This window comes from Lycorma delicatula, chromosome 2 (assembly GCF_047948215.1).
Source record: "Lycorma delicatula isolate Av1 chromosome 2, ASM4794821v1, whole genome shotgun sequence".
Lineage (NCBI taxonomy): Eukaryota > Metazoa > Arthropoda > Insecta > Hemiptera > Fulgoridae > Lycorma > Lycorma delicatula.
In genome coordinates, this window is record NC_134456.1 from 136,683,467 (window position 1) to 136,709,545 (window position 26,079).

The following is a 26,079-nucleotide window of genomic DNA, read 5'->3' on the forward strand; positions in this document are numbered from 1 at the left end:
AATTGTGTAATTAAATTGTTTCTAGTATTTTTTTTTCTGAGTAACATGGAAAATTTCCTGCCAAGTTGTATGGCACCTAGAATATAAAGTATTCAGCAGTTTAAAAAACCTTATTAAAATTAGTCGGTCTGTTCTTGAGTATAAAATCATAAAAATATGAATAAAATGTATTTAATAAGTATTTCATTGGCCAAAAGTAACAGCAAATAAAAATAAACACATAATTACAAATTAAATAACATGATTATTTATTAATCTTTTCATAAGGTTTCTGTTTGTGTCTGTCTCTTAATGGATTATCATTACAAATCTTTTTATGACTAGTATTACAATTATTATTATTACATAAGGAAGTATTTCCACTAGTGCTAGGATTAATATTTAATTCAAACTCCATGTTTGAGTTGTGTTCCATCATCTTCAGTTTTGCTTCAATTGCTTGAATAGTTTTAGAACGACTGTAAAATAAATAAAAATATTATTAAATAGTTTATACTCAACAATTAATGTTTATTGTAATATAAATAAAACTTTAACAAATATTACATACTTATATTCAGTTTGAATACTGAAATCTTTATGAAAACTTTATGTAAAAATTAATCTTTAACTTTATGAAGATTGAAAATGAAAGATATTAAGACCAGAAAATATTATACTTAAAGAATCTTGCAATGGTTTAAGTTAAAATATATCTAATTATATGTCATCATATTCACTATGGACCTGACTGTATTAATTGCAAGTGAAGATGATAAAAAATTTTGTTACTTTCTTTTTTGCAAGATGTGGATGTTTAACCCTGAATAGAGCACCTTGAATCAGTCCAGTAGTGAAGCATAATACTCTCTGTGATAGTCCTGTCTTTTCCCAGATATTATATGAGTACCATACCACTAGAAACCCAACAAAACACCCATGACTTTTCTTGCAGATGGAATTATTTTTGCTTTCTTCTGCATACTATCTTGCTGCTCCCAACCACTATTTATTTGGTCTTTGGTGTGTATTGGTTAATCCATGTTTCGTCTACAGATATAAAATGTCAAAGAAATCCAATATAATTGCATTTAATAAGTCTAAACACCCTTGAGAAGTATTCAGTCACGTACATTTTTTGTTGACATTTAACAGATGTGGGACCTATCAAGTGAAAGCTCTTTCATACCCAAAAAATTGTATAAACTGTAGCAAACTCTTGTATCTTCAGTTGGCAATCACTTATACATTTCGAGCGTTCATCATCTTGAATGGAAGTACAACTGTGTTTAAATTCAGTGACCTGCTTTTTTACTATTGAAAACCAAAGGAAAGAATATCTGTCATCAATTTGTTGGTAGGGGACTATTCCACAAAATGTCAAGAGAGTTAAGGCAACAATTATTCAAATTATTCTTGTCGATGTAAATCAACTTCTTTAAACATAACTTATGTGTAACATAATCTACACTGTGACCTCAATTTCATGCTTATAAAATTTTGTTTTTTAATAAAATCATTGTTACTGATAAAGGAGCGCAATTAGAATTCTGTCCTTTGTTTAATAAAATTTTGAATACAAATTCTGATGTTTCAAACAGACTATACATATAAGAAGAGGTGTGCAGAGCAAGTCAAAAGTATGGAAACCCCTCAACTTTAAAACCATTTGATAGACTACTGTAGATTTCAGGATAAGGTATCAGTCAACTTACCTTTTGACGAGAAATAGAATTTCAACCCCTTCTTGAGGGTGGCTTAGGGGTTGTAACTCAAATATTTTAAATCTTAACACTCTTTGTGTAATAGATCATTTTAAAGGTCTATTTAAGACATGAAAAATTGTATAAATAAAAGGTTGGAACAATGTCTATACCCAAAATGGGGATGGGATAAAGTTTGGATTTTTAAAAAATTTCACTGATATTTAAGAAACTGTAATCAAAAAATAAATTTGAAATGTCTTCCTTCTGTTGTTTGACAGCATGCGAGTCTGTTGTAAAAGGATGCTACTGTATTATTTAATGATTCCCTACTGATATTTTGTAGATTCTCATATTAATTTTATAAATTATTATAAATGTTTGGCTTATTATGACATACAATACTTTTTAAGTGGTCCCATAAGACAATAATTCAATGGTGACAAGTTGGATCATCTTGCTGGCCCTTCTATTTGATCCCTTCAGCCGATCCTGAAAAATGCATTTTTTAAATTTCACATACTGAATATCGAAATGAGGTGGGGCACCATCTTGTTGAAACCAAACGTTTTTGAAGTTGGAGCCAACAATGTTTTGAATGTTTGGAATGATATAATCGAGAAGCAAAGCCTCATATTTCACTGTGTTTAAACTTCCATCAATAAATATAGACCCTATCAATCGTTCACCAACAATACCTGCCCGTACATTTACTGTGACTGGATACTGTGTATGTGTCTCGTGATGCCAGTGTGGATTAATAACCGTCCAGTATCGACAACTATGGTGATTTACATGCCATTTAATAAAAAAAACTGTGGCCTCATCACAAAAAACTATGTTGTTTAATAAATTAGGATCTGCACAAATATTGTTCATCAAAATTTCACAGAACATAGTCATCTTTATTAAGTTCTTGCACCTGGTAAATTTTGAAGGGTTTGAAATTTTCATCTTTTAACATTCAAATCGCTGAACTTTAGCTAGTGTTATGTTCTTGTGCTGCCGTTATAGTTAAGGAATGACGATTCTCTACTAATTCTTGCATAATCTACAGATTTGTTATTATATGTTGCAGATCTAGGCCTCCTGGTTTTCCCCCATTATCAATGCTCATTGCTTCTTCAAATCATTTAATGGTTTGTGACACTGTATCTTTTGAAATAGGGTTACAATTATTAAACGTTGCACTGAACAATTTACAACTATCACCAGAGCCTCTCATTGATAAAAAGCGTGACCCTCTCCTGTTTTAAGTGACATGTTGATAGTAATGTTTGCTGTAGCACAGTAAAAGGAATTCAGTGTTAAACAATTACAAAAAAGGTAAAAAAGGGTGTAAAAAAACAAAAGTGGCTTACAAATGTAGTAAAGGTAGACAAAAATCAAACATTAGTAATTCTGTAGTTGGCGTCATTTGAGTTGAAGTAATGTGATTGGTGATAAATATACAAAAGAAAATTTTGTGTGATCAAACATTAATTTTTGAAAGGCAAAACCACAAAGAAAATTAAAGAGAAGTTGGACAAATAATAAAGCGAGTCAGCTCTACCAATTAAAACAGTTTACCAGCGGTTTGGTTATTTTTGGAGTTGACATATGAGAATAAATGATGCTGAACATTCCAGTTAGCCTCTATGAGATCTTAACTGTAGAGAATATTAAAAAAATCCATTTGTAATGAAGGACAGAAGATTGAAAGTGTGAGATAACCAATACAACAGATACTTCAAACAAATGGGTGCATCGTATTTTATATGAACATTTATGTATAAGAAACTGTCCACAAGTTGGGTGTCATGTTTGCTCCAAATCTGTACCTGTCATAAATATTTCTAAGCATGGTTTAAGGCTGTTTCTATTTAATCGAGAAGAATTTCAAAACAGTCAATAAAACTTGGATAAATCACTAGTACACAAGAAAAAGACAGCTTCCAATGCTGTATCTTATATAAAGTATATGAACCAAACAATTTATCTAAACACAGCAGGACAATAAGTTGTCAAGATATAAAACATGTAGAAAGATCTGGTAAAATCCATTTATTATTACAGTATAAAAGAAATACTGAAATGGGCTGTATTAGTGACATTATATACATAAATAACAGTTTGATTAATAATCAACTCAATCCTTAGCATTTTCAGACAGAAGTTTTGATAGTCTAATAAAAACTACATAAATTATTAGTTCATGGTTCAGTTTAAATTAACAAGAATGAAAGATGAAATGGAAAAATGTAATTTCTTAAAAGAAAAATATACTCAGAAATACGAAAATATAAATGCGGGTAGAAAAATGAAAATACAAAGTGCGTTCAAAAAAAAAAAAACTGAAGTTTTGTAACAGTGCACAGAGTGTTTTCTAAGTGGGGCTGAGAGTGCAAACTTTTGATATCAAACGCTGTTTGAAATGTCATAGATCTTATCATTGTTAGTAATTGAGCTACAACAGTTGGAGTAAACATATGTACTATTATCAGATTTTTAACAAAGTGAAAATGTAACATCTTCAAGAGCAACATGTTTGTGCTAAATTTTGCTTGAAACTCTATAACTTACTTTTATAAGGACATTTAAAATGCTTTAGGAAAACATTTTGGGAAAACTGAACAAGCATATCACAGCCCTACAAACAGTTCAGTCATTTTAAAAGAAGCCTATCATCACCTAATGAAGATTTTACCCATCAATCATTGTCAGACAATTGTCTACATTGTCAGATAATAAACCAGAAATTAAATGTAACTTTTATGGTGTTTGAGAAATGTAGCAAGAAATTTTAGGGAAAAGAGGTCTTGGATGTTGCACCACACCAAAATGCCAGCTCCCCCATCATCTCTTATCTGCTGTTACATAACTGTTGTGCCTCACTCGCTCTACTCTCCAGAAGACCTTTTCTTGTTTCCCAAATTGAAGGTAATCTTGAAACGATGTAGTTTTCAAACTACAAATGAGATTAAGAAAAATATAATATAACTGCAAGCCCTCCCCAAAAGGACATTCCAAAAATGGAAATAAAGGGAGTATTGTAACAATGGAATTACTCTGAAGGAGACAAAACTATACACAGCTGTAAATACAATTAATAAGTTTTTCAAAAAATTACAACTTAATCACCAAAACACAGTAACAGAAAAACCTAAAAACACTAATACCAATAGGTGACTTTTGTAGAGCCCACACCCACATTAACAGTCTACACAGTTCTATAATTATGTCTAACAAATAACAAAAAAAAAAAACTTAAAAATTTAGAAAACAAACACTAACAACCATAAATTTGTAATAACACAACTCCACTGCCATTACTGGAATAGTGATTGGGAAGATGGCATTACTGGAATAAGTTTTTATTATAACAGTTTGGTCTTTTTTTACATACACCTAGTACAACAATGAAGTCTGAAGAAAAAATTGATCTGTATGAATATTTCCAACTGACCTACTATAAAACAAACACACAATTATTAGTTTGGCAGTCAATGTGAAATGTAAACATTTAAAATATGGCTTATTTCATTTTTATATCTAAACTATAAAATTATATCACAAGAAAATAGTAATAATTATGTAAAAAAAGAGAAAAAAAAATCATACCTCTCTTTCTTCTCAGTTTTAGCACCGGTCAATGCTGATATTTGAAAGAATTCAGTACTTTTATTTTTTTCATCCTATTAAGTAAATTACATTACAATTAAATACATAATTATTAATTTTTAAACATTTACTTTAAAATAATTAATCACAATAAACTGTTGATAAAATTAAAATATCATTAACATTTACATATTAGATATGTCTTTACTTTGGATCCCATCCTTCTGAGCAACCTTTAATGCTTCTCATGAAGCACATCTCCACAGCTTCCAACTTACTTATTTCAGCTTTCTTAAAACCCCATATCTCAAAACCGTAAAGGTAGGGCAGGCACATCATACAATCTAAGCTTAATCTCTTTACAAATCTTATTCTTAAATGCTTTATTAATGAATAACACACTTCCAAAATTTAACCACTTTCTTCTCCACTTCTACAATCAAAATGTGAAACTTGTTCCAATATTTTATTTTCTACTGCAAACTTTGTCCTTAGTGGGCATTTCCTACAAAAAAAAACCATTATCTATGTTTTCTGCAATGAGATGTTTAGTCTAAAAATTCATTAAATAATTTATGTAGTTCAAAAACCGACCACTGTAAATCTCTTAGTTTCTTGAATAACCGCTGGTTATCAGCATTTAGCAAAGTATCAACATATAACTTATTACCTAACATCAAAATTTATTCCAGAAGGAACTCATTGTTTCCATTCTCTAATAATGTCATTCACAAATATATTAAAAAGAGCGGGTGATAAACAGCAACCTTGTCTTACTCCTTGGTTGAGTGGTTCATTCATAGCTACTTCCATACCCATCTTTACTGCAATAGTAGTGGATCTGTATATACTCCTAATAACATTAATGAGATGTCAAGAATACTCTCTTTTCTCTATAACTTTCCACAACAAATTCCTGTTGATCTTATCAAACTGCTTAATATGTCAATAAATGCCAAATTTGTTTCCTTATTGAACTCAACTCTTTTCAAAATCTGTTTAATGCTGAAGATGTTATCTATAGTAGATCATCCCTTCTTAAAATCTTGTTGTTCTTCAAATATTCAGCATCAGCTACAGGAGATATTCAATTATTTATAATTCTTGAATAAACTTTATACACTGCATTCAATAAGCTTATTCCCTTATAGTTATACATTTACTCCTATCCTATTTTTCATGAATACAGGAACTACCAATGAATTCATCCATTCAGCTGGAACTCTTAATTTAATCCAACATTCAATGACTAGATGTAACAATCTTAAATGCAGAAACATTAAATCCAAATATGTAAAATATAATACAAATTTGACCATTTGAAAGGGAAATGTAAAGGCAACCAAAATGAATCTAGATAAAAAAATAGGAACAGAATGAAGATAAATAAACTAAAGGGACTGCATTTAAGTATAAGTTAAGGCTTCTGTAATACTAGAATATGTTTTAAACTTTAATCCTAAATTTTCAAACTAATCTTCTTAAATATTTGTGTGAAAATAGTTTGAAAATAGAATAAAATTAGGCTTTATGCAGCCAATACATTAATAAGGTTGAAGACAAAAAAAAGTTAAATGTAAACTTATCCATGAAGGCAATGATGAAATTTTTCATTTAAAATGCCTTTCATTAATTTTTGTTACTATTTCTTGGATTCTTGAAGTGGAAGATGTTAATTATCTTCCATAACCTTCATTGAAACTTTTTTGCCACTAATATACACGTGCATGAATCATGCAGTCTTTTCCATAAATCTTAGAAAGCATTTGAAACATTCTGTTGATCTTTTGTTTAATTTTACAACAAAATCTCAAATTGAAGAAGCATCACTCAATTTTTAAACATAGCATTACTCCAGTACACAACAGCAGTAAAGATAATAGTGCTCATAATCAACTGAACAGCTGCAAGTGTTGATGTTTGTCATGTAGATTTAGACAGGTCTGAGGTTTCTACCAAAGAATTCACAATCACTTTTTACTGCATTCTCTAAAAGGTAAAAATGAAGCTTCATTATTTAATAGACACACTTTGCTTGCACTCCTTAATTCAAACTGCTTAAAGATTGAAACAAATAGTGAAGGAATTATAATCCAGAAACATCCCAAATGTTAATGATTTTATTATCAACATTTCTACAAGATATGATGTTTCAACATAATAGGCTAATAAAATACAGCATTTAACCGATTTCACTATAAAAAATGAATCATTCCAATAAAGTTGTTTTACTTTACTGGATCTACAATTATAAGGTAAGTGCTGAGGTTTTGATGACTCTTACAGTATAAGAACAGTCAACAGTAAATTAAAAATTAACATTACTTCCATTTTAATAACACCATTTTAGCGATATTTTTAAAAAACGGTTGAAAAACTTTTACTGACATTTCATCATCATTATTGTTTGAAGTAGAAAACTCAGAAAAAATATACATGGAATCGATGATCATGAATGACCAATCTATGGATCGTGAACCAAAATTTGACTGAACAAGGACCTAGAAAACTACAAACTATGAAATTTTGTGACTTTCATTTTGATGAGATCATTTAAATATAGTTTCTTTAAGATAAATTGTATACCACACTATAAAAGAAAAGGAAAAATATTCTCTTTCTCAGCTCTAAGAAGACAAGAAATTTACAGTTAATGATGGACAGTTTGATAAATTTTTAAAAAGGCGCAGGATTTGTAACCTATAAATTACTGAGACTCATGCAGTTATATAATTCTTAATATTTAAAAAGAACTTCTTTAAAAAATTATCACTAGAATTTGAAAGAAGGAAAAATTTATAATCCAGGCGATAATAACTTTCAATAGAGAACCAACTTTATTAGAAATAAGACATGATTTCATAAACAAATTCCAGCTCCAGATTGTAAAATCAAGGAGTATATAATATTTATGGCCTGTGTAAATATTTCTAGGTACCATAAAATTATTCTGCAAGTAATTGACAAAGTTAAATCTCTACAACATTCAAAACCTTGACTGTTGGTAGATCAGATGAACATTCAGTATTTTTTTCAAATGGTTTAGTATGATTATGTGTTGCAAGTGAAAACATCTCAATTATTAACTCTGGTCATAAAGCTGTCCAGGCCATGGGATGTAAATAATTATTTAATTAATGAATATGTTTTATGTTTGTGATGTTTTTACTACAAACTACACTAAAATCTTGTTTAATCAAATTAAAATACTGCAAAGACCTTCTTTTGTGAATTACCTCTCAAAATGATGGCATATTAGCATTTTAAAAGAAAAAATGTGCAAACATTTTAGCTAAAGCAGAAATAACTAATGAAGATGTAAATAACAAGGAGTGCAAATATGAATTTCAAAATCCTTGAAAAATATGAAAAGGATTAGTTAAAATATTTGATTGTGAAGAATCCTATAGAGGTAAACAAGTACATAGGAATTGCTTATAATATTAAAAAAAACAAAAAAACTTATTGCTAAAGATTACAGTCTGTGAGGTGTGCATTACATATCATGAAATGAATTTTCGCTGAATCTGACTTCACAACCTGCAATGTGTAGTTACAAGTTTGAGTCAGACTCCTCTGGTGCAATATATTTAACTACCCATTCTCTGATTTTTATTTTAACAGGTTTTCTATTGGTAAGTACAGTAGAGTGCTGCTTATCAAATATTTTGTATTATCCCACAAACCATCACTAAAAAAGCATCAATTTGCAACAAGAACTGCTAGTAGTGAGCATAGTCTATTTTTTGTTGCTCCCAACTCTACTGGATGGCCATATACACTATGATTCATGTGTCTATCATTCAGTGCGGTGCATTTTATCATTGTTTTCGAATCAGTTTATCGTCTGTTATTGTTACATGCATATGTAACTGTGGTGTGTATAATTTGACAAACACTGGTGTAGTGTTTAAAAGTTGAATTTATGCATACATGGAAAGAATAGCGATGAAAAGAAAGATTGTTGTTCTATCGATGGAAAAACTTGAGGCAATCAAGAGACTGGACAAGGAAGAGACAATACAGAAGGTAGCTGACAACTTTGGCGTTGGACAGGTAACAGTAGGAGGCTGGAAAAGGAAACCAAACAGAAAAATGGCATGTATCAAGAGTTATGAGGGTGCATTAAAAGAAAGAAAAACTATGAAAAAGTGAGTGAAGCTTTGTATGTTTGGTTTATACAGTTCAGGGACAAAGGTGTGCCTATTTTACAGCAAAAAGAATTGCATTTTCATAATGAATTCAATGAAGGGGACCCAGATTTCACAGCAAGTATTGGTTGGCTCAAATGATGGAAGAAACACTATGGTATCCATCAGTTATGTGTTTGTGGTGAAAAACTATCATCAAATTTTCAAGAAATGGAAGCTTTCAAGAACACATTTCCGGAATTAAGTGAATCTGAAAGCTTAACGGGTGATCAGCTATTTAACTGTGATGAGTCAGGCCTTAGTCTTGCAGCCAGAACTGAAGTGGCAGTCCCTGGTTACACGCATAGTAAAGAAAGGCTGACAATTTTAGCATGCAGCAATGCTATAGCAAACCTCAAAATGGACTTTGTAACGACTGGAAAGTCCCAAAATCCTAGAACCTTTAAAACAATTTAAAAAAATGCTATTTCTGTAAAATACTATAGTCAGAAAAGCACATGGATGAGCAGTGATATTTTCATAGACCGATTCTTTATGGAATTAATTCCTTCAACATAGAAATTTAAAAAAAATGATTTACCCAGAAAAGCTGTTTTGTTGCTAAATAATACTCCAATGCACCCTGACACAAAAGAAATTCAAGATGGCGACATTAAGGCAATGTTTCTGCCCCCCTCCCCCACTGTAACCCTATGGATCAGGGCATTTTGGAAATGATAAAAAGGAACTACCACAGGAAACTATGGTCCACAGTGGTGGGAGAAATTAAAGAAGAACAAGACAATTGAAAAAGTGAAATGTATCAATGTAAAAGATGTTGTTTATTGGGTTGCACAAGCCTGGGCTGATATAATAGCTACAACAATTGCCAAATCATGGAAGAAGCTGCTAGACGATGATGAAAATATGAAAATGGAAAGCAAAGATGAAACCATAAAAACCATTCTAGCTTTAGTGCAACGTATTCCTGGATGTGAGGTTGCATCTCTTTGCAAGAAATCAAAAGTTAGTTGGATGAAGGATAATAATCAATATGAAATAACTGATGAAGAGTGTTGCTCTTGTCAATTGTGATGACAATGAAATTGAAGATCAAGATCAAGCACCAACTGTTGAGCCTCACAAAATACCGCATAAAAACAGAATTAAGGCTCTAGAAACAGTAAAGACGGCAAGACTTGGCAGCAAAGAAATGGCACTTGCCAGGAAAGCAGACTACACTCAAAAATTTCTTTCAATCATGACAGGACTGAACTTTAAAAGTACTGTATTAAACTTCAGATAATTCTGTACCTACAAGCGAATTTTTCCTGTTTTATTGTAAAACATGATTATTCATTTCATAATGTGTAAACTTTTAGCATAGTTTGACGTTTAATAGTCTTTTTCCTAATAACTCCCTATTATTCAACATTTTCACTTATTTGACGTTCTGCCGGCATCTTTGTCAGATAGTGAGATTCTACTGTTACTGTACTCAGAGACTATTCGGCATACCATTAAATGTTTTTACAGCAAAAATACAGATATTTTTGTCACAAATTTATTAAGTTCAGGGAAGGGGATTACTTTTATTTCTGGTTATACTCTTTAGAGTATTCAACTCTTAATTTTGTATATTCATAAGTAATGATTGGTAAATAAAGATTTTTTTTAAGCTGAGTGGCTATTTCATAGTTGTTTATTATTATTTTTAATATCCTTTTTATAATCTTTGTAGTTTGTGTATATTATTTTTTATACTATCCTCCCCAGGGTATTATAACATAATTAATATAACTTTAAATAATGCAAAATAAATAAGCATTAGTATTTTCACTTGTATAAGTTTGGCAAATTTAGAGAAAACAAAAACTACAACTAGATACTTTCTTTTTTTTAATATACAGGTGCGCAACATAAAACCGAACACATAACTTAACTGCTGCAGAATTGGTAGGTTATGTTGGAATGAAATTTTATGAATGATATGGATAAATTAAATAAGAAAAACATAATTAAAAATGTTGCATTTGTTTACTTTTTTGTTACAAAAGATGTTCACAATGACCACCCTGGGCATCTATGCATTTTTGTGCTTGACTGATCATATCAAGTCATCTGACGCAAAACATTGTCAATTGCATTGATTTCTCGTTGAATGTTCACCTTCAGTTCATCAGTATTGCGGGGATTAGATGTATAAACTCTCTCCTTTAAATAGCACCAAAGGAAAAAATCGCAAGTAGGCAACTCTGGGGAACATGGAGGTGTACTGTCCTCTACTGACAGCTTGTTCATTTGTGAAAGCTGCATGAACACAGTACAGTGAAATGTTTGATGTGCGACACGTTCCTCCATCTTGTAGGAAGAAGTTGTATTCTTTTTCATTATCAGTTAATTGTGCATGGAATTCTTTGAAAATTATGATGTAACTTGTGTACTGACAGTCTGTCAAAAAGTATTGATCCCACTATATGATTACTGAAAATGGCACACCAAATAGCAATTTTCTCATTGTGAAGTAGATGCTCGAATATCTCATAAAAATTCCTCACCATAATAGTACGGTGAGGAATTTTCAGCCCAGCAGAGGATTCAGAACACCAGGACTGGCAATAATTCTCCTTTCAATATCGGAATTAGTCTGTGGAATCCTAACAGAAGGTTGCCTATTTCGTTTTGCATTTGAAACCGAACCTGTTGTACGCCATTTTTTAACTAAATCGTGTATGCTACTCTTCACTGGGATACAGGCATTTGAAAATTTTTCTACTAATACTTGACATGATTCTTCAAATGATTCAGAACTAATAATATAGGCCTCAACTATATCTATCCTCTCCTGGATTGAATAAGGAATTTAAAAAATTATTTTTTTTTTTTTTTTTTTTTTTTTTTTTTTAACCTCAGGGTCCACCGCTAGACATTGTTCACAGGATGAGATGAATGATTAGTAGCATGTGTGAAAATGCCATGCCTGACTGGGATTTGAACCGGGACCTCCAGATGAAAGGCAGAGATGCTATCACTTGTGCCACAGAGGCCAGCGAATAAGGCATTTTACACAAACATAACTGCACTACAACAAAACATATCCTGCACTGACACATAACCACCTGACAAACAGCAGCAACAATCAGTAGTAACATATACATCCACTAGTCGTGCTAGTTGTGTGAGAGTCTTTCATAAATAGTGTTGTGTAGCGGTTTCATTATAGGTCGGGTTTATGTTGATCACCTGTATAATCTATGTTTATTCTATTTCATATTTTAATCAAATATTATTCCTAGGTATTTACAATTAACAACTTCTTTGACAATTTGTTCATCTATCCTTTTATGCATACCAGTTGGTTTAATTTTTCATTTTTATTTACGGTTAATTCGGAAATTTGTAGTTTCAGGATTTATTTTAACTTCAATGACCATTTTAATTTTTCCAGTATTTTGGAGGATCATCTACTAAGTTAGCATTCAGCTAGAAAATGATAGCATTTTTTATAAAAAGGTGGATGAAGATAATTTACTTATAAATTATAAGATAATCACTTGTAAACTTCTTATAGTTAGAAGACAATGTTTTCAACATGAGATAATTTAAAAATGTGTGAGCAATCAGAAAAATTTGTACCCTTCAATTGCAGATAAAAATTGAGAAATTCCTTCAAATCAAAATTTTTTAGAAAGATTTCAGGGTACCATCTGCAAACTTCCAAGTTAAATAAGAGTTTTTACAAAAAATAAATTATCTTAAAATAAATAATTTCAAGGTAAAATTATGATTAAAAAAACAGGAAATCATAAATTTAAATAAATTATATTCTGAATTTTATCAGCTAACTGAATGTAGCTGATCAGACAAATGCAACCAACACAATCTAAATTAAGTATGTGGAGTTACAAGGGGTGATTTTAAAGGAGACTATGATTTGAAGCCACTAGGATAGGCGATAAGCTACTTTTTTCATGGCCGACAGTTGAACACTTTTCAAACATATTTCATACATCCGAGCCGAAGAACACTTTTTAAGGTATTGATATCGTAATTAAATGTTTTTTATTTTGATTTGTTACAATTTTTCTAATTTTTATGAAGTTTTATTTAATTCATTCTAAAAAAACTTCAGAAGTTTTCAGTTCCTTGAAAGTGATAAATAGCATTATTGAATTTTTAGTATAATTGTTTATACTGTTACTCGCTTTTCAAAACCTAGAATACAGTCTTCTAGTAATCTGAATTTTATACTAATTTAACAGGATTGGTTTTAATTAGTTTATTTTATTGGATTGAATATTTTATAATAATTGATTACAGTAATCTTTCACTTTATGCGTGGCAATATAAACAATATAACAACAAATATTTAATATAAATTGTGTTAATAAGACTATTTATGAAGAAGGGTTTCTGATAGTGATTTTATTTTAGAAAAATAAAAAAGCTGGCTTAGAAACATATACATCAGTACAATTCTAAAAAATTGTTTGTCCTCTTTTCAAATGCGTCCACTTTGAGATCATATCGAATAGGGATTTTAAATGTAAAAATTGCCTTTTGAAAGGGACATCTATAAGATTAATTTAAGGTTCGTGGAATCTCTATCAGCTGACATAAATTTTTGTCTTTATCCAACCTATAAGTTATGCATGAGGTTGTGATAGCAATCTTAGTTGGGAGTTGTAGTGACTGAGGTGTTTTGAAAGTAAATTTACAATTTCGATTTGAACTGCCTGAAATAACAAAAAGTTTCTTTGTCATTCGTTTACTAAAATTCTTTTTACTCTTTTTCTAAAAATCTTGTTATAAATACTCATTTTATATGTTTTGCAAGTACTCCAGTTAATATTATTTCTTCTTTTTTTATTTTATTAATTGATTAATTAAATATTTACACACGTTTCCTCAGGATCTATAAAAAAATGATTGTTACAATCATTTGTAGTCAAAATGGGCATCTACTAGTTTTCAATTTTAAGTAAGATTTTTTGAATTCATTATAAAGGAATTTTTATTTTAGGATTTACCCCATTTTTCAATTTATTATCGGCTAAAACTCTCAATCTGAGTAATAAATAACTAGTTTTTATGTAGATATAAAACCAGCGACATAATACTTTAGAAATCATTAACAAGTTTGTCGCTATGACCATATCGATCTAGTCACTGTGGATTAGGGAATTTCTATTTCTACTGACTGCAGGAGAAGCCAGTAACCAGTTAAAAATTCTGCAGAAGTGTTGCATATTATATAGCAACAAAAATTTAAAGATGTTAACATAAAATATGGTGAATTGTACTATATAAAGTTTTAAAATTAGCTTACTTTTGTCATGCTATGAGCCCATCTAACAGCAATGCGTTTTGATCCTATCTTTTTTCCATCCAGTAATTCTCTAACTTTTTCAGCAGTTTCCTTTGATGTATACGATACAAAAGCATAGCCTCTTGGTAACCCTGAACGATGAAACAACATATCAAACTTCTCGATTTTTCCATGTTTTTGCAGTAATTTTAAAAGGTTGTACCGGTAAAAAAAAATAGACAAAAATATAAACACTACAAAAGTAAAAACATTAAATAATAATATTTAATATGACTGTAACTATATCTGATTATAATTAATTGAAATGATTTACAAGTTCTATACTAGCAGATCAAAAATCTGTCACTGTTTGGATTGTAAACATTTAAGTTGAAATATGGATAAAATGTTATGGAAAAACAGTAACAGTTTGATTTTATTTACAACAAAATCAAAAATATTTTATTTACAAATCAAATAAAAAATAGTAAGTTTGATTTTATTTACAACAAAATCAAACTTACTATTTTTCTATAAAGTGCCTTATTATAAAGTAATCATTATGCTTACAGCTAATAATATTTTTATTATGGTTATATATATATTCCCATTTAAAGTACAATGTCATGTCTTGAGGTACCCTAAAAAAGTTAGAATGAGTTTTCAAAATACAAAAATGGACTGTCATCATTTTTAGGCACCCATAAGTACAAATCATGTAGACCGATATTTAGAAAATTAAATAATGTTAACTATCTTCGAAATGTGTAATCTTTGCTAAAAGAATAGTAATTTAGTCTTAAATAATAAATCCATCCTATTTCATTAAATAATAATAAAATCCACGTCTATCAAACCAGATTACAGAACTGTTTTTATTTAACTCTACTTAAAACTTTGGTGTACAAGAAAAGACCTTATTACACTTGTTTTCTCATTTTTAATAAGTTAACAAAGCATTTTTTAAAATCTTCACATTGACTTTTTTAAGATACAGTTACACAATTTTTGTTGCAGTAACAATATTAGTCTTTTGATGAATTTAAAAATAATATTAATTAAAAAAACAGAAAACCCTGAATTTTCTATACCCTGTTCAATAAGTACATATTTTGATAGTCTCTGGAATATCTAATTACCTAGACTGCTGACTTCTAGTCCAGGTTCTTGATTTGAGCCTGTAGACAGCTATATCACTTGTTTAAAAAATGAATGTACTCATATCTTTATGCATTCATGAAACACCAGAACTAGAATGTGTTGTTAATTAATATCTAAGAACACAATACTGAGAAGTTTACATTAAAAAATAACTTAGTTTAACCGGGCCTCAAACTATTAACTGACCATAGGATAAGAAGGCCAACAATCTGCACCACTTTGACATACATTAATAAATACTGATCAACAATGAGTAGAAAGGACTTTCTGTACTATAAAACAGAGAGCGATAGCAAAAGGTTGTCTAAAAACATTAATCTAAACCAGATCTTTCATTACATTACATTAATAGTAAGTATGGGCAATGCATAAACACCTAATAAAATAATTTTTTTTTTATTGTAGATTAGCTGCAAATATAACCATACTGTAGGTAGTATAATACGGGTAAAGAACAAGGGTAACAAAGCATGATAGAAGGAGAAGACCTTTCTGGAATGTTGTATTAACAATATTTATGGTAAAGTATTTATACTAAAAAAAAGGTTAAAAAAAATCTGATTGGTATAAAACACATATAAATGGGATACATTAACCTATCAATGCTTTATTCTATCTAAATTTGCTGTTTATTACAATCAAGTCATAGTTTTATAAAATACATACAATTCATTCATATATTATTTATTTACAATTATTTTTTTATCCATATAAATAATTAATTAATTCACGTAGTGCTTACTTGTGATACTTAACCTTCTTTTTTAAAACAACAAATTTGTCTGAAAATTATGGGAAGCATTTTTAAATTAAAACAAATTTTTATATTGCAGTTTTGATCATATCTTAATCAAAAAATGCAAACATTATGTACATATTGATAACAATTCTGATTCTCTGATAGAGTAATATGATATCACACAGAGCTCTATGTTGGTCCTATTTTTATTAGTTTTATTTATTAAAATCATTTCCAAGTTATTTCCTCCTTTCTTTCTTTTCCTGTTTAGCTCTGGTAATTACCATTCAGATAATACTTCAGAGAATGAATGAGGATGATATGTATGAGTGTAGTCTTGTACAGTCTCAGTTCGACCATTCCTGAGATGGGTGGTTAATTGAAACCCAACCACCAAAGAACACCGGTATCCATAATCCAGTATTCAAATCTGTGTAAAAATAACTGACTTTATTAGGACTTGAACGCTAGAACTCTCGACTACCAGATCAGCTGATTTGGGAAGACACGTTCACCACTAGACCAACCCAGTGGGTTCATAAATACATAACTAATAACGTAAAACTTAACATAAAATAACAAAAATAAAAATGTAAAATTTAACAAAAATAAAAAGAATTTAATAAAGTCCAAGAGGGGTGTAAAGGGTCCCAACTCGGATAATTGTAAGATTAAAAAATTAACTAAACTAAACCTAGGTTAAAAAATAAAAGATTAAAAAACTAAAACTCAAAACTAATGAGAAAAATAAAATATCATTAAAAAACTTAAACTATTATCACTAAAAAGGTTAAATATAACTACTGTCATAGACAAAAAAACTTAAAAATAAATAAAAACAACTACATATGTATATAAAAAAAAATTTAAATAAATTTAACGAACTCTGAGAGGAGAGTAAATCCTTCTTGGATAACAGAAGAAAATAAAAATTTAAACTGAAACACATAACTATTAAAAAGTGTGTAACATACTAATAGTTCTAAGAAATAAAAACACCTGTTCCAAAACTTCATTATCATTGCCCAGGATTTGACAAATATTCCTGGGCAATTTAAATTTGCATTGCGAGACCACATAACAAATGCAATCCAAAAGGATGTGGCGCACAGTCAAGCGGCAGTTGCATTGTATTATGTTGCATTTACTTTTGAGATTGGATATCCGTGTGTGACTCTGGTATGGCCTAACCACAATCTATAAAAGACTACTTCCTCTCGATAGAGTTTTCTGAAAGATGAGTCCCATGGCAACACAGTATTTTTAATGTAATGGAGTTTATTATCCACTGTGGCAGTGGAACCTTACCGCTTTGCTCGAAGAGGATGTTTTACACAACTGCTAAAATCGCATGTAGTAATACGATTGGTGAAAGAAGGTTGACTACATGCGTCTTTAGCAGTGGAATCCGAGCGTTCATTGCCCACAATTCTTACGTGCTAGGGATCTAGCAGAAACTTGCTTGTGTGTTATGATGGTTCAACTCAGTGACTGCGTTATGGATTTTGGTGACCAACGGATGTCTAGAGTAAAGCATCTAAAGATTGGAGTGCACTAAACGAGTCACTACATATAAGGATATGACAGTATTTTGGATTAACAATATTCAAAACCTTATTGATGGCGTACAGTTCTGCAGTAAATATAATTATAATATTAGGGAGACCAAACATATAGATTCTGCTATTAAGAATAAATGCATATCCAATCATTCTATTTCAATTCATCTGCATACACTGATGAATCTGGGTTTATTTTGGAGAGAATATGGTGAAAATTTTGCTGAAAGACGATAGGTAGTGTTGATTGTTTCCTGTATACGGTAAGATCAAAAATAAAATTTATAAGGTTGATTCTCCACGGATATGAACAGGGATATGTTGGAAAAATAGGAGGTATGTCTACGTTTAAAAGCTGTATTAACCGCCCATAGGATTCGTACACCCATAGGTGCAATGAACATGGATGGTGTCTTCATATCTTTATAAATTATTTCGCAAGAACTGTGATAAAAGCCGCATGATTCGGCTGCCTATTAAGACGGGCCAAGTAAGATGCTGAAAGTTGGTCAGGTCTTCCCAAAGTGATGGTTCACCACATTCAACAAGTATGCTAGTGATAGAGCTTGATATAAAAGCTCCTATAGATGGTGAGAAGTGTGATGTACAGCATCTAACATCTTCAGTGCATTATTACTCGCTGAAGAGTAAGCAGTACAATTATAATCTAAACAGGAATGAACAAAGAAATACTAAAATCATAACATAATGACCTATTGGCTCCCCAACTGGTGTTGCTAAGAACTCGTAGTATATCTAGTAGTTTGGAACATTTTGTTTTTAGTTCTTTGATGAGTTTGACTCAAGTAAGACTATCAAAACATAAACCTAAAAACCTGATGTCGGGAGAGATAGTAATTAGCTCACCATTAGAAAAATTTGCAGAATGGAAGGGTACCGCAGCCGAGAAAAGACTACACATTTTGTTTTCTCAGGTGAAAATGTGAAGCCGGTAGCCTCGGACCAAGCTTTTTTTATTGTGTTCTGTATTAGTCTCTCTGCTGCAGCTGTTAAACAGAATGCAATATATATGGCAAAATCATCAACCAATAAGGAACATGAAACGGGTGATTGCAGACAAAATGGCACTTAATGGAATATATCTATCAGCAACTGTATTGATATAATTACATTTAGAGAATCTCTCTACTGATCAGAGATAAACTGCAGATTGTGGAAAAATTAGAGAAGGGATAATCAAAGCTTTAGCAGATGAATACCACCTAGGGACATCGTACATAAAAACTGTGACTGTCAAAAATACGGGCCGGGTATGTTGAATGATTTGTAACACATAATGTGGATTGTCTTTAAATGAAGAATGTCACAATAAATCAAATTTTTCACATATCTGTGGTATGGACGACCAAAAAAAAAAATGTCTGAATAACTGTGCCTAAATGCACCTTCCAGTATTTAGAACTTATGCCGCTGGATCATTAATGTTTTTCGATAAATACTTTGTTAGTGTGATCAATTATATTTTTGTTATATGTAATTAATTTATAACAGATTTAGATACATTTCGTTTATTTTAATATTGTATTATTAGTAACTTATTTCACATTGTTGAGGTTAATTATAATGTATATATACAATAAGATCATTTACTTTGTGAAGCCACAAATTATTATGTTACACGGTGCCAGCAGGAGCTTGAGTCATGAACCTGTTGTTGACTAAACAGTTATGTGCGGAAAGTGTATGCCAAGGATATGAAGCAATACCATGGCGGGATATTGCCATGTCTGAGAGACTGGAATAGGTTGTGTACCACTATTGCAAGTCATGTAGTGGCCAAGTTCATTATCTCTTCAGACATTGTAGAGGCTACATTAAAATCAGACAAAGGAAGGGAGGGTGGTTATAAGCATTGTAAAATGAACCGTTGGTATAATTTTGTGGATTTATATCGATTTGCACCCAGAATATTGAAATACAATAACAGTAGCATTTGAACCTTTAGCAATTTGGTTACCAATCTAGCATGCTATTGAACAGAAAAATCTTATCTACAAAACTATTTCCTTATCTACAATACTGTTTCAGGCGGCAATACAATGGAGAGCAGAAAAATTAAAGAATAAATGAGAAAACATGTGGAGATCTGCAAACTGGCAGAATAAAAGGTGATATAGTGAGGCAGCATCAGGAGAGCTATTTCATTAAATTTATATGAAGGTCTGTATGTAAGGAAGAGGACCAGTTTGTCACTATTCTCCACTTATTGCCGTTGCAAACAGTATTGTAGTTGAAGTGTATTTTTGTTTGATCGGATCGGTAAATGCCTCTAGATTGTTTAAAAAGATAAATAAATAAACAAATATAATAATAGCAGCAGAAACTAGGTAAAATAATAAAAACTAAGCGGTGCAACATTAACAGAATACTGATCTTATTTTCAACACAGGTCTCTCGCATTATAACAATACTGTGTGGCTATCGCACTACAAATAGAAATAAATGTAGAACTAAGCCACATAAACAAATAATGCGATAAAAACTGAATAAAAGATACTGATGAAAGCTAGAAGATAATTTGATACATAATTATTTGATTATTAAAACTAAGAATCAATGAACTTAATCAAATAAAATAAAAGAATGAAGTATAAAGAATACTCACTCCGAAATTGTGCTATCTAAATTTCCAATCCAAAGTCTTTGATCACAAGCAGTCAATTCACTATCAGGTTCAGATGGCACAGGTACAGTCTTAGTTAAAGGCTAAAAAATAGTCATTTGAAAAAAAAATTAAATGTATGCAAGAAGATCATGAATTAAAATGAATGTGACATTCTATCATTATTCTTAAATTTAGATCTATAATATCTACTATTTAGGGAACCGATATAAGTCTTTCAAATAAAAATGTTATTTATTTAATTGGAAAACAAATTTAGAATGCCTTCTTTATTCAATATGTAAATGATATACTGTGTAGCATTTGTAATTTTATTTGACCTGACAGTCATTAAATTTTCTGAAAGAGAATCAATCATAATACAATTATATACTGGAATAATTATTTATTCTTGGCTTGTGAGTCTAAATTGTTAGCATATCCTGCAGTTATTGGAGGTCCAAAGGAAGTCTTTGAAAGAGACAAATCAATATTTACAAACATAACTACTTATGGTTCTAAAATGTAATCCAAATACTTTAATGTCAATAATTATAGCAACTATAAATATATAGTTGCTATAATAATATATAGGGCTATATAATTGCATATTTGCAATTATATAGCCCTGAAACAATATTGTGTAATATGTAATTAGTAAGTTCTCTTTTTTGGATTAAAGAAATAATAAAATTTGAAGAGGATAGAATTTCATAGGGGGGATTAATTAATAAAAAATTATCAAAATAAGTTTGTCATTTAATTTAAAAAATTTATTAAATGAAATATCAGGGGGAAATAAATTCAAGAACCATAAAATCAGTAATTGTTTAAGTGTGATTTACAAAATCAAAATTTTTTAAAATAACAATATTAATAAAAAACATAATGATTCCAAAGAATATCTGGCATAAATAACTAGTAATACAGTCCTTATACTTGAGGATAATAAGTAACTGAATACCTTGGGTCTTTGATTAGATTAGCAGAGTTAAGAGCTGGTGCTCTTAGTACACTATTAAGGTCATTCTTATTCTGCCACATCTCTGCTAGAAGCTTAAACAAAAATTTCAGTCATATATATTCATAATTCTGTTGTTGGCAATCGCTTGAGACAATCAAGCAAAAATTTTGAAAAATTGACAGAATTCCATGAGGTAATCAAACATTATTTTTGTAAGAAAACTATACAAGAAATTAAAGCCTAGACAGATAAATTTTATACTGAGTCAGCTCCATTGATAGGAATAGTATACAAGCAGTTTGATTATTTTTGGAGCAATTATAAGAGTACAAACAACACAGAGCATTCCAGTCTGTTGATGCTGCAATCATAGAGTGTATGGAAAAAATGCGTGATACAGTGAAGGAGGATAGAAGACTGAAAGCACGTGAAATCACAAAGATGATAGACGTACCGAATGATTGGATGCAAATATATCAAATACGGATAATTGGATATTTTATACAAATATTGGTGCAACTTTAGTATGTCTACCATCATCATGAGGTCTACCACTACAGTACATGTGACCAACTGTACAGTTGTTATATAATTTGTGTATTTACTGTTAATTAGACAAGGGTTAGATTAAGTTTTAAATGGAAAAATGGAAACCATGGTAAAATCTTGATCAGAGCAGCAATATAAAATACACAATCAATTATCAAGTGGAAAGTAGAACAATTAAAACCTATATTAATTTTAAAAAATTAGTTAAACATTATTTCATACGCATGAAATAATGTTGAACATTAATAAATAGAATGAAAGGGAAACTACAAAATAATTCACAATTCATAAGGCTTTATGTTGAACAAGATGCAGAATTTTTTCTTTTTTTTTTTAAATTGGTAGTATTTAGAAAATTCATCGCAACAGATATTTTTTCTGTTAAAGAAAATTTTTTAATTGTATTTTAAATAAATTGGTGGAAAATCTTTTTAAAAATGGTTTGATAATTCATAAAAAAAAAAAAAAAAAAAAAAAAAAAAAAGCATAATAAGGCCCTTTCTGATAACCCCAAGCATTGTCTAGTATTTACACCAAAACAGTTGTTGTCTGGTTAAATAGAGATGGATATTGTTATTTTTTAATGCAAAAATAAATGACTATTCTTTCAATCAAAGATTACAGATTCATAAATATAAACATAAAAATAAGTTAACATTAAAAATTTTCTAAATATCGGTCTCATGATTCATATTTATAGATGCTAATTATCTAAAAAAAAAAAAAACAATCAAAAAAATTGTAAATTTTTTCTTACTCGTTAGTTAAAAAAAGTTACTTTAAAAGTTCTGCTGCTTAAAATCTTGTTCTAAGCTTTTGAAAGGTCCAAGAGATTATATTATATTTCAGACAGGAATATACATAAGCATAATAAATATTTAATTCATTCTGTTCTTGGATACTAATTAACAACACATTCAAGTATGACATTCTAAAAGTAAAAAGTGACAAGCACACTCATTTTGAACAAAGGACGTAGCTGCCTTCGGGTATTAAGAAACCTGAACTAGATCTGTTTTTTAATAACTAGCTACTTCTTTTTACAAGTACTACTAGTACCTAAGAGTTAAAAGCTAAAAAACAGACCTGTTATCCTAAGCCCTTATTATTTGTTTTGGGCCCAAAATTTGAAAAAACAACAATTTGTAAACGTAACTTCAGTAAAGATTACAAGATTTGGTTATGCAACAAAATAAATTTTGAGTACACTAAGATGAAGTTTCATCTTTACTCTTTCCAAAAAGCCCGTTTTGACCTCCTGTACAATGTAAAATAAGAATGTTACAGCTCGTGGGAAAAGTGATGAAAATGGCTGTTTTTACCTGTTGACGAGTTAGAAAATAGCCTATTACTCAAGAAAAAATTTGTTTAAAAATATTTTTTTTGGCCACTACAAGGTGGGTCAAAATCAAAAATAGTAACGCACTGATCATTTGTTATATTAAAATGGAATACCCCAATAAGAGAATTCTGAAAAGTAAAGACAGCATAAGACGAACTAAAAATATTTGATGGAAACCATACACAACTGATGAGCATATGAAGCCAATAAGAAAGGAAGAGAATGAAAAAGTTCTGAAATAAAACAGAAAGCTAGAAGCCAAGCCTCGAGTGCATTCTTCAAAGACATAGATGAATATAATTCAAGTGACCCAAATGTGGGTATATAAAAAAAAGAAATACATACAGACCATGTCAGGAAAAGATGTGTATATATATATATGCCCAAGGGTAAAAAAAGGAATTGCCAGTGTTTGCCCGTAAAAGTATTGCCTGTATTAAAGATAAAATAGCTGATATGCTAAAATTGATTAAAATTTACTTATTCAAAATTAATAGGCAAACTAAAACATTTTAATAACCTACTATTAATCAAGCTTGATTTGATTGCTATTTTCTGCTATTCCTGGCATTTTTACACCAACATTCATAGTTGACAGGTTTCAGGCATCACTAGGAATGGCAGAAATAACACTCAAATCAATCATGATAATCCTAGTGAAAGAATACATTTTAAACAAACTTTTAGTAATAAAGAATTCATGTCAATTCAATAGATGTTAATAATAAATAAACGAAATTCACATCATGATTTGGCAAAACTTTATGCACAAATAATGATCATGTATTAAGTAGATGCTTGGCACCCACAAGATACTTTACATTTAAAAATTTATTTTTAGAGGTTAGACTTGGTCACTTAAAGAAATTTTTCTCTTCCTAATGAAAATAAATTGTCCGGGTACAAATTAGAAATCTATAATATTAACTTATTTTAATTCAACTACCTTATATTTTATTTATAAACTATTCATAAAAAATAATATTAAAATCGATATTTCTAATCCAAAATAAGTTTATATTTATCAAAGGTATTAGGCAAGTAACTAGTAAAACTTACAAAACTACTCCAATTAATCATACAAGGGAATTAGAATTTCTTATGGTACAAATTATTAATTGCTTATAAATAAACTAATAAGATTATAAAAAATTAACCTGCAATGTCTCATGTGGTTTTTATGAATTCAACATTCTATCAATATACCGTGAAATTTAACAAGAAACTTGTATTTAAATGAAAAAAGTGAACAAATTAGCAGTTCTAATACACCAACATACATATAACACAAATCAACAGCCGTTATTTGTTTACGGTTAAAAAATTCTTATTTCTTACCATATTAAGTGGTTTATTTGTTACTTCGATTTCTGAAGCAAAACTTGGATCACAAATATGGGACACAAACAAAAGTCAAATGTCGCATCTTAAAACAAAATTCTTTTAAAATCAAATTTTTCACTTCGCAAGGACAAAGAATTCAATTGATCAGTTAGATAAATTCGACAATAACATCGCAAATAACTATCACGTCAATTCGTAAATCACCTATTTCATCTGCTTTCTGTTGAATTAAGTTTAAATCATAATGTTAGGGTAATCGGATAAATAAAAATGAATGTTTGGAATACAATAACACACAACGATCGGTCTACGACAGCTAAACATTTATCATTATAATGGTGATAACTGAGTATACTAGATTGCGCTATGTGTTGAATTCTCGTGTTCGCAGATTCAGGTATTCATACAACTCTCAGTTTTTGTTGATAATTAATTATTTACATAAAAAATAAAATATCTAATACCCAATCTTCGGCTTTTCGTTCTATAATAATCATTTTAATAGTTATGATAACGACGTTTGGTGAACGGCTAAGAATGTTATTAATATTTAAAAATAAATATTAACTGTAAATCCTTAGCATGGATTCTGAGTAATCTAGCCAAAATAATAGTATACACTACAGACGAAGGAATCAGTGTAAATATTGAGAGGTGTGTAGCGAGACAAGACGACGTACTTTCGGAAACAAGACACTTGTCCAACTAAGGGCTCTTCTAGGCAGTGGTTGTTCAACCAACCTAAGGTTCTTTTTTTCTGTTTAGCCTCCGGGAATTACGATTCAGATATTACTTCAGAGGATGATATGTACGAGTGTAAATGAATGAATGAAATGTAGTCTTGCACAGTCTCAGTACCATTCCTGAGATGTGTGGTTAATTGAAACTCAACCACCAAAGAACACAGGAATCCACGATCTAGGACTTGAACGCTGAAACTTTCGACTTCCAAATCAACTGATTTGGCAAGACGCGTTCACCGCAGGACCAACCCAGTGGATAAACCAACCTAAGGTTATCAAGGCATTACCATACGTTATAAATTTACAATATATTATACCATACTCCTATAAGTTTT

At 30.2% G+C, this 26,079-nt stretch overlaps 1 protein-coding gene across 2 annotated transcripts; it reads right to left on the reverse strand.

Annotated features, from left to right (window-relative positions):
* Positions 1 to 224: 224 nt before the first annotated feature.
* LOC142319237 (putative RNA-binding protein 18) lies at positions 225 to 25,356 on the reverse strand. Of its 2 annotated transcripts, XM_075356277.1 has the most exons (5): positions 24,996 to 25,356; positions 20,806 to 20,906; positions 14,742 to 14,943; positions 5,283 to 5,356; positions 225 to 458 (listed from the first exon to the last, which is right to left on the reverse strand). In XM_075356277.1, exons 1-5 carry the CDS (start codon positions 24,996 to 24,998, stop codon positions 245 to 247), a joined length of 594 nt encoding a protein of 197 aa, XP_075212392.1. In that variant the 5' UTR covers positions 24,999 to 25,356; the 3' UTR covers positions 225 to 244. The 2 variants fall into 2 exon arrangements, with proteins under 2 accessions (XP_075212392.1, XP_075212391.1); XM_075356276.1 differs by lacking the exons at positions 20,806 to 20,906; positions 24,996 to 25,356 and adding an exon at positions 19,047 to 19,164 and having other exon boundaries at positions 14,742 to 14,872.
* Between the last annotated feature and the right edge of the window lie 723 nt (positions 25,357 to 26,079).

Bases quoted from the DNA above. Each gene is read 5' to 3' on its own strand.
- LOC142319237 (XM_075356277.1), bottom strand. The intron at 5,357-14,741 runs GTAAGCTAATTT...TTTACTTAATAG, and splicing joins GGGCTCATAGCATGACAAAA to GATGAAAAAAATAAAAGTAC. The intron at 459-5,282 runs GTATGATTTTTT...TTTATTTTACAG, and splicing joins AAAACTGAGAAGAAAGAGAG to TCGTTCTAAAACTATTCAAG.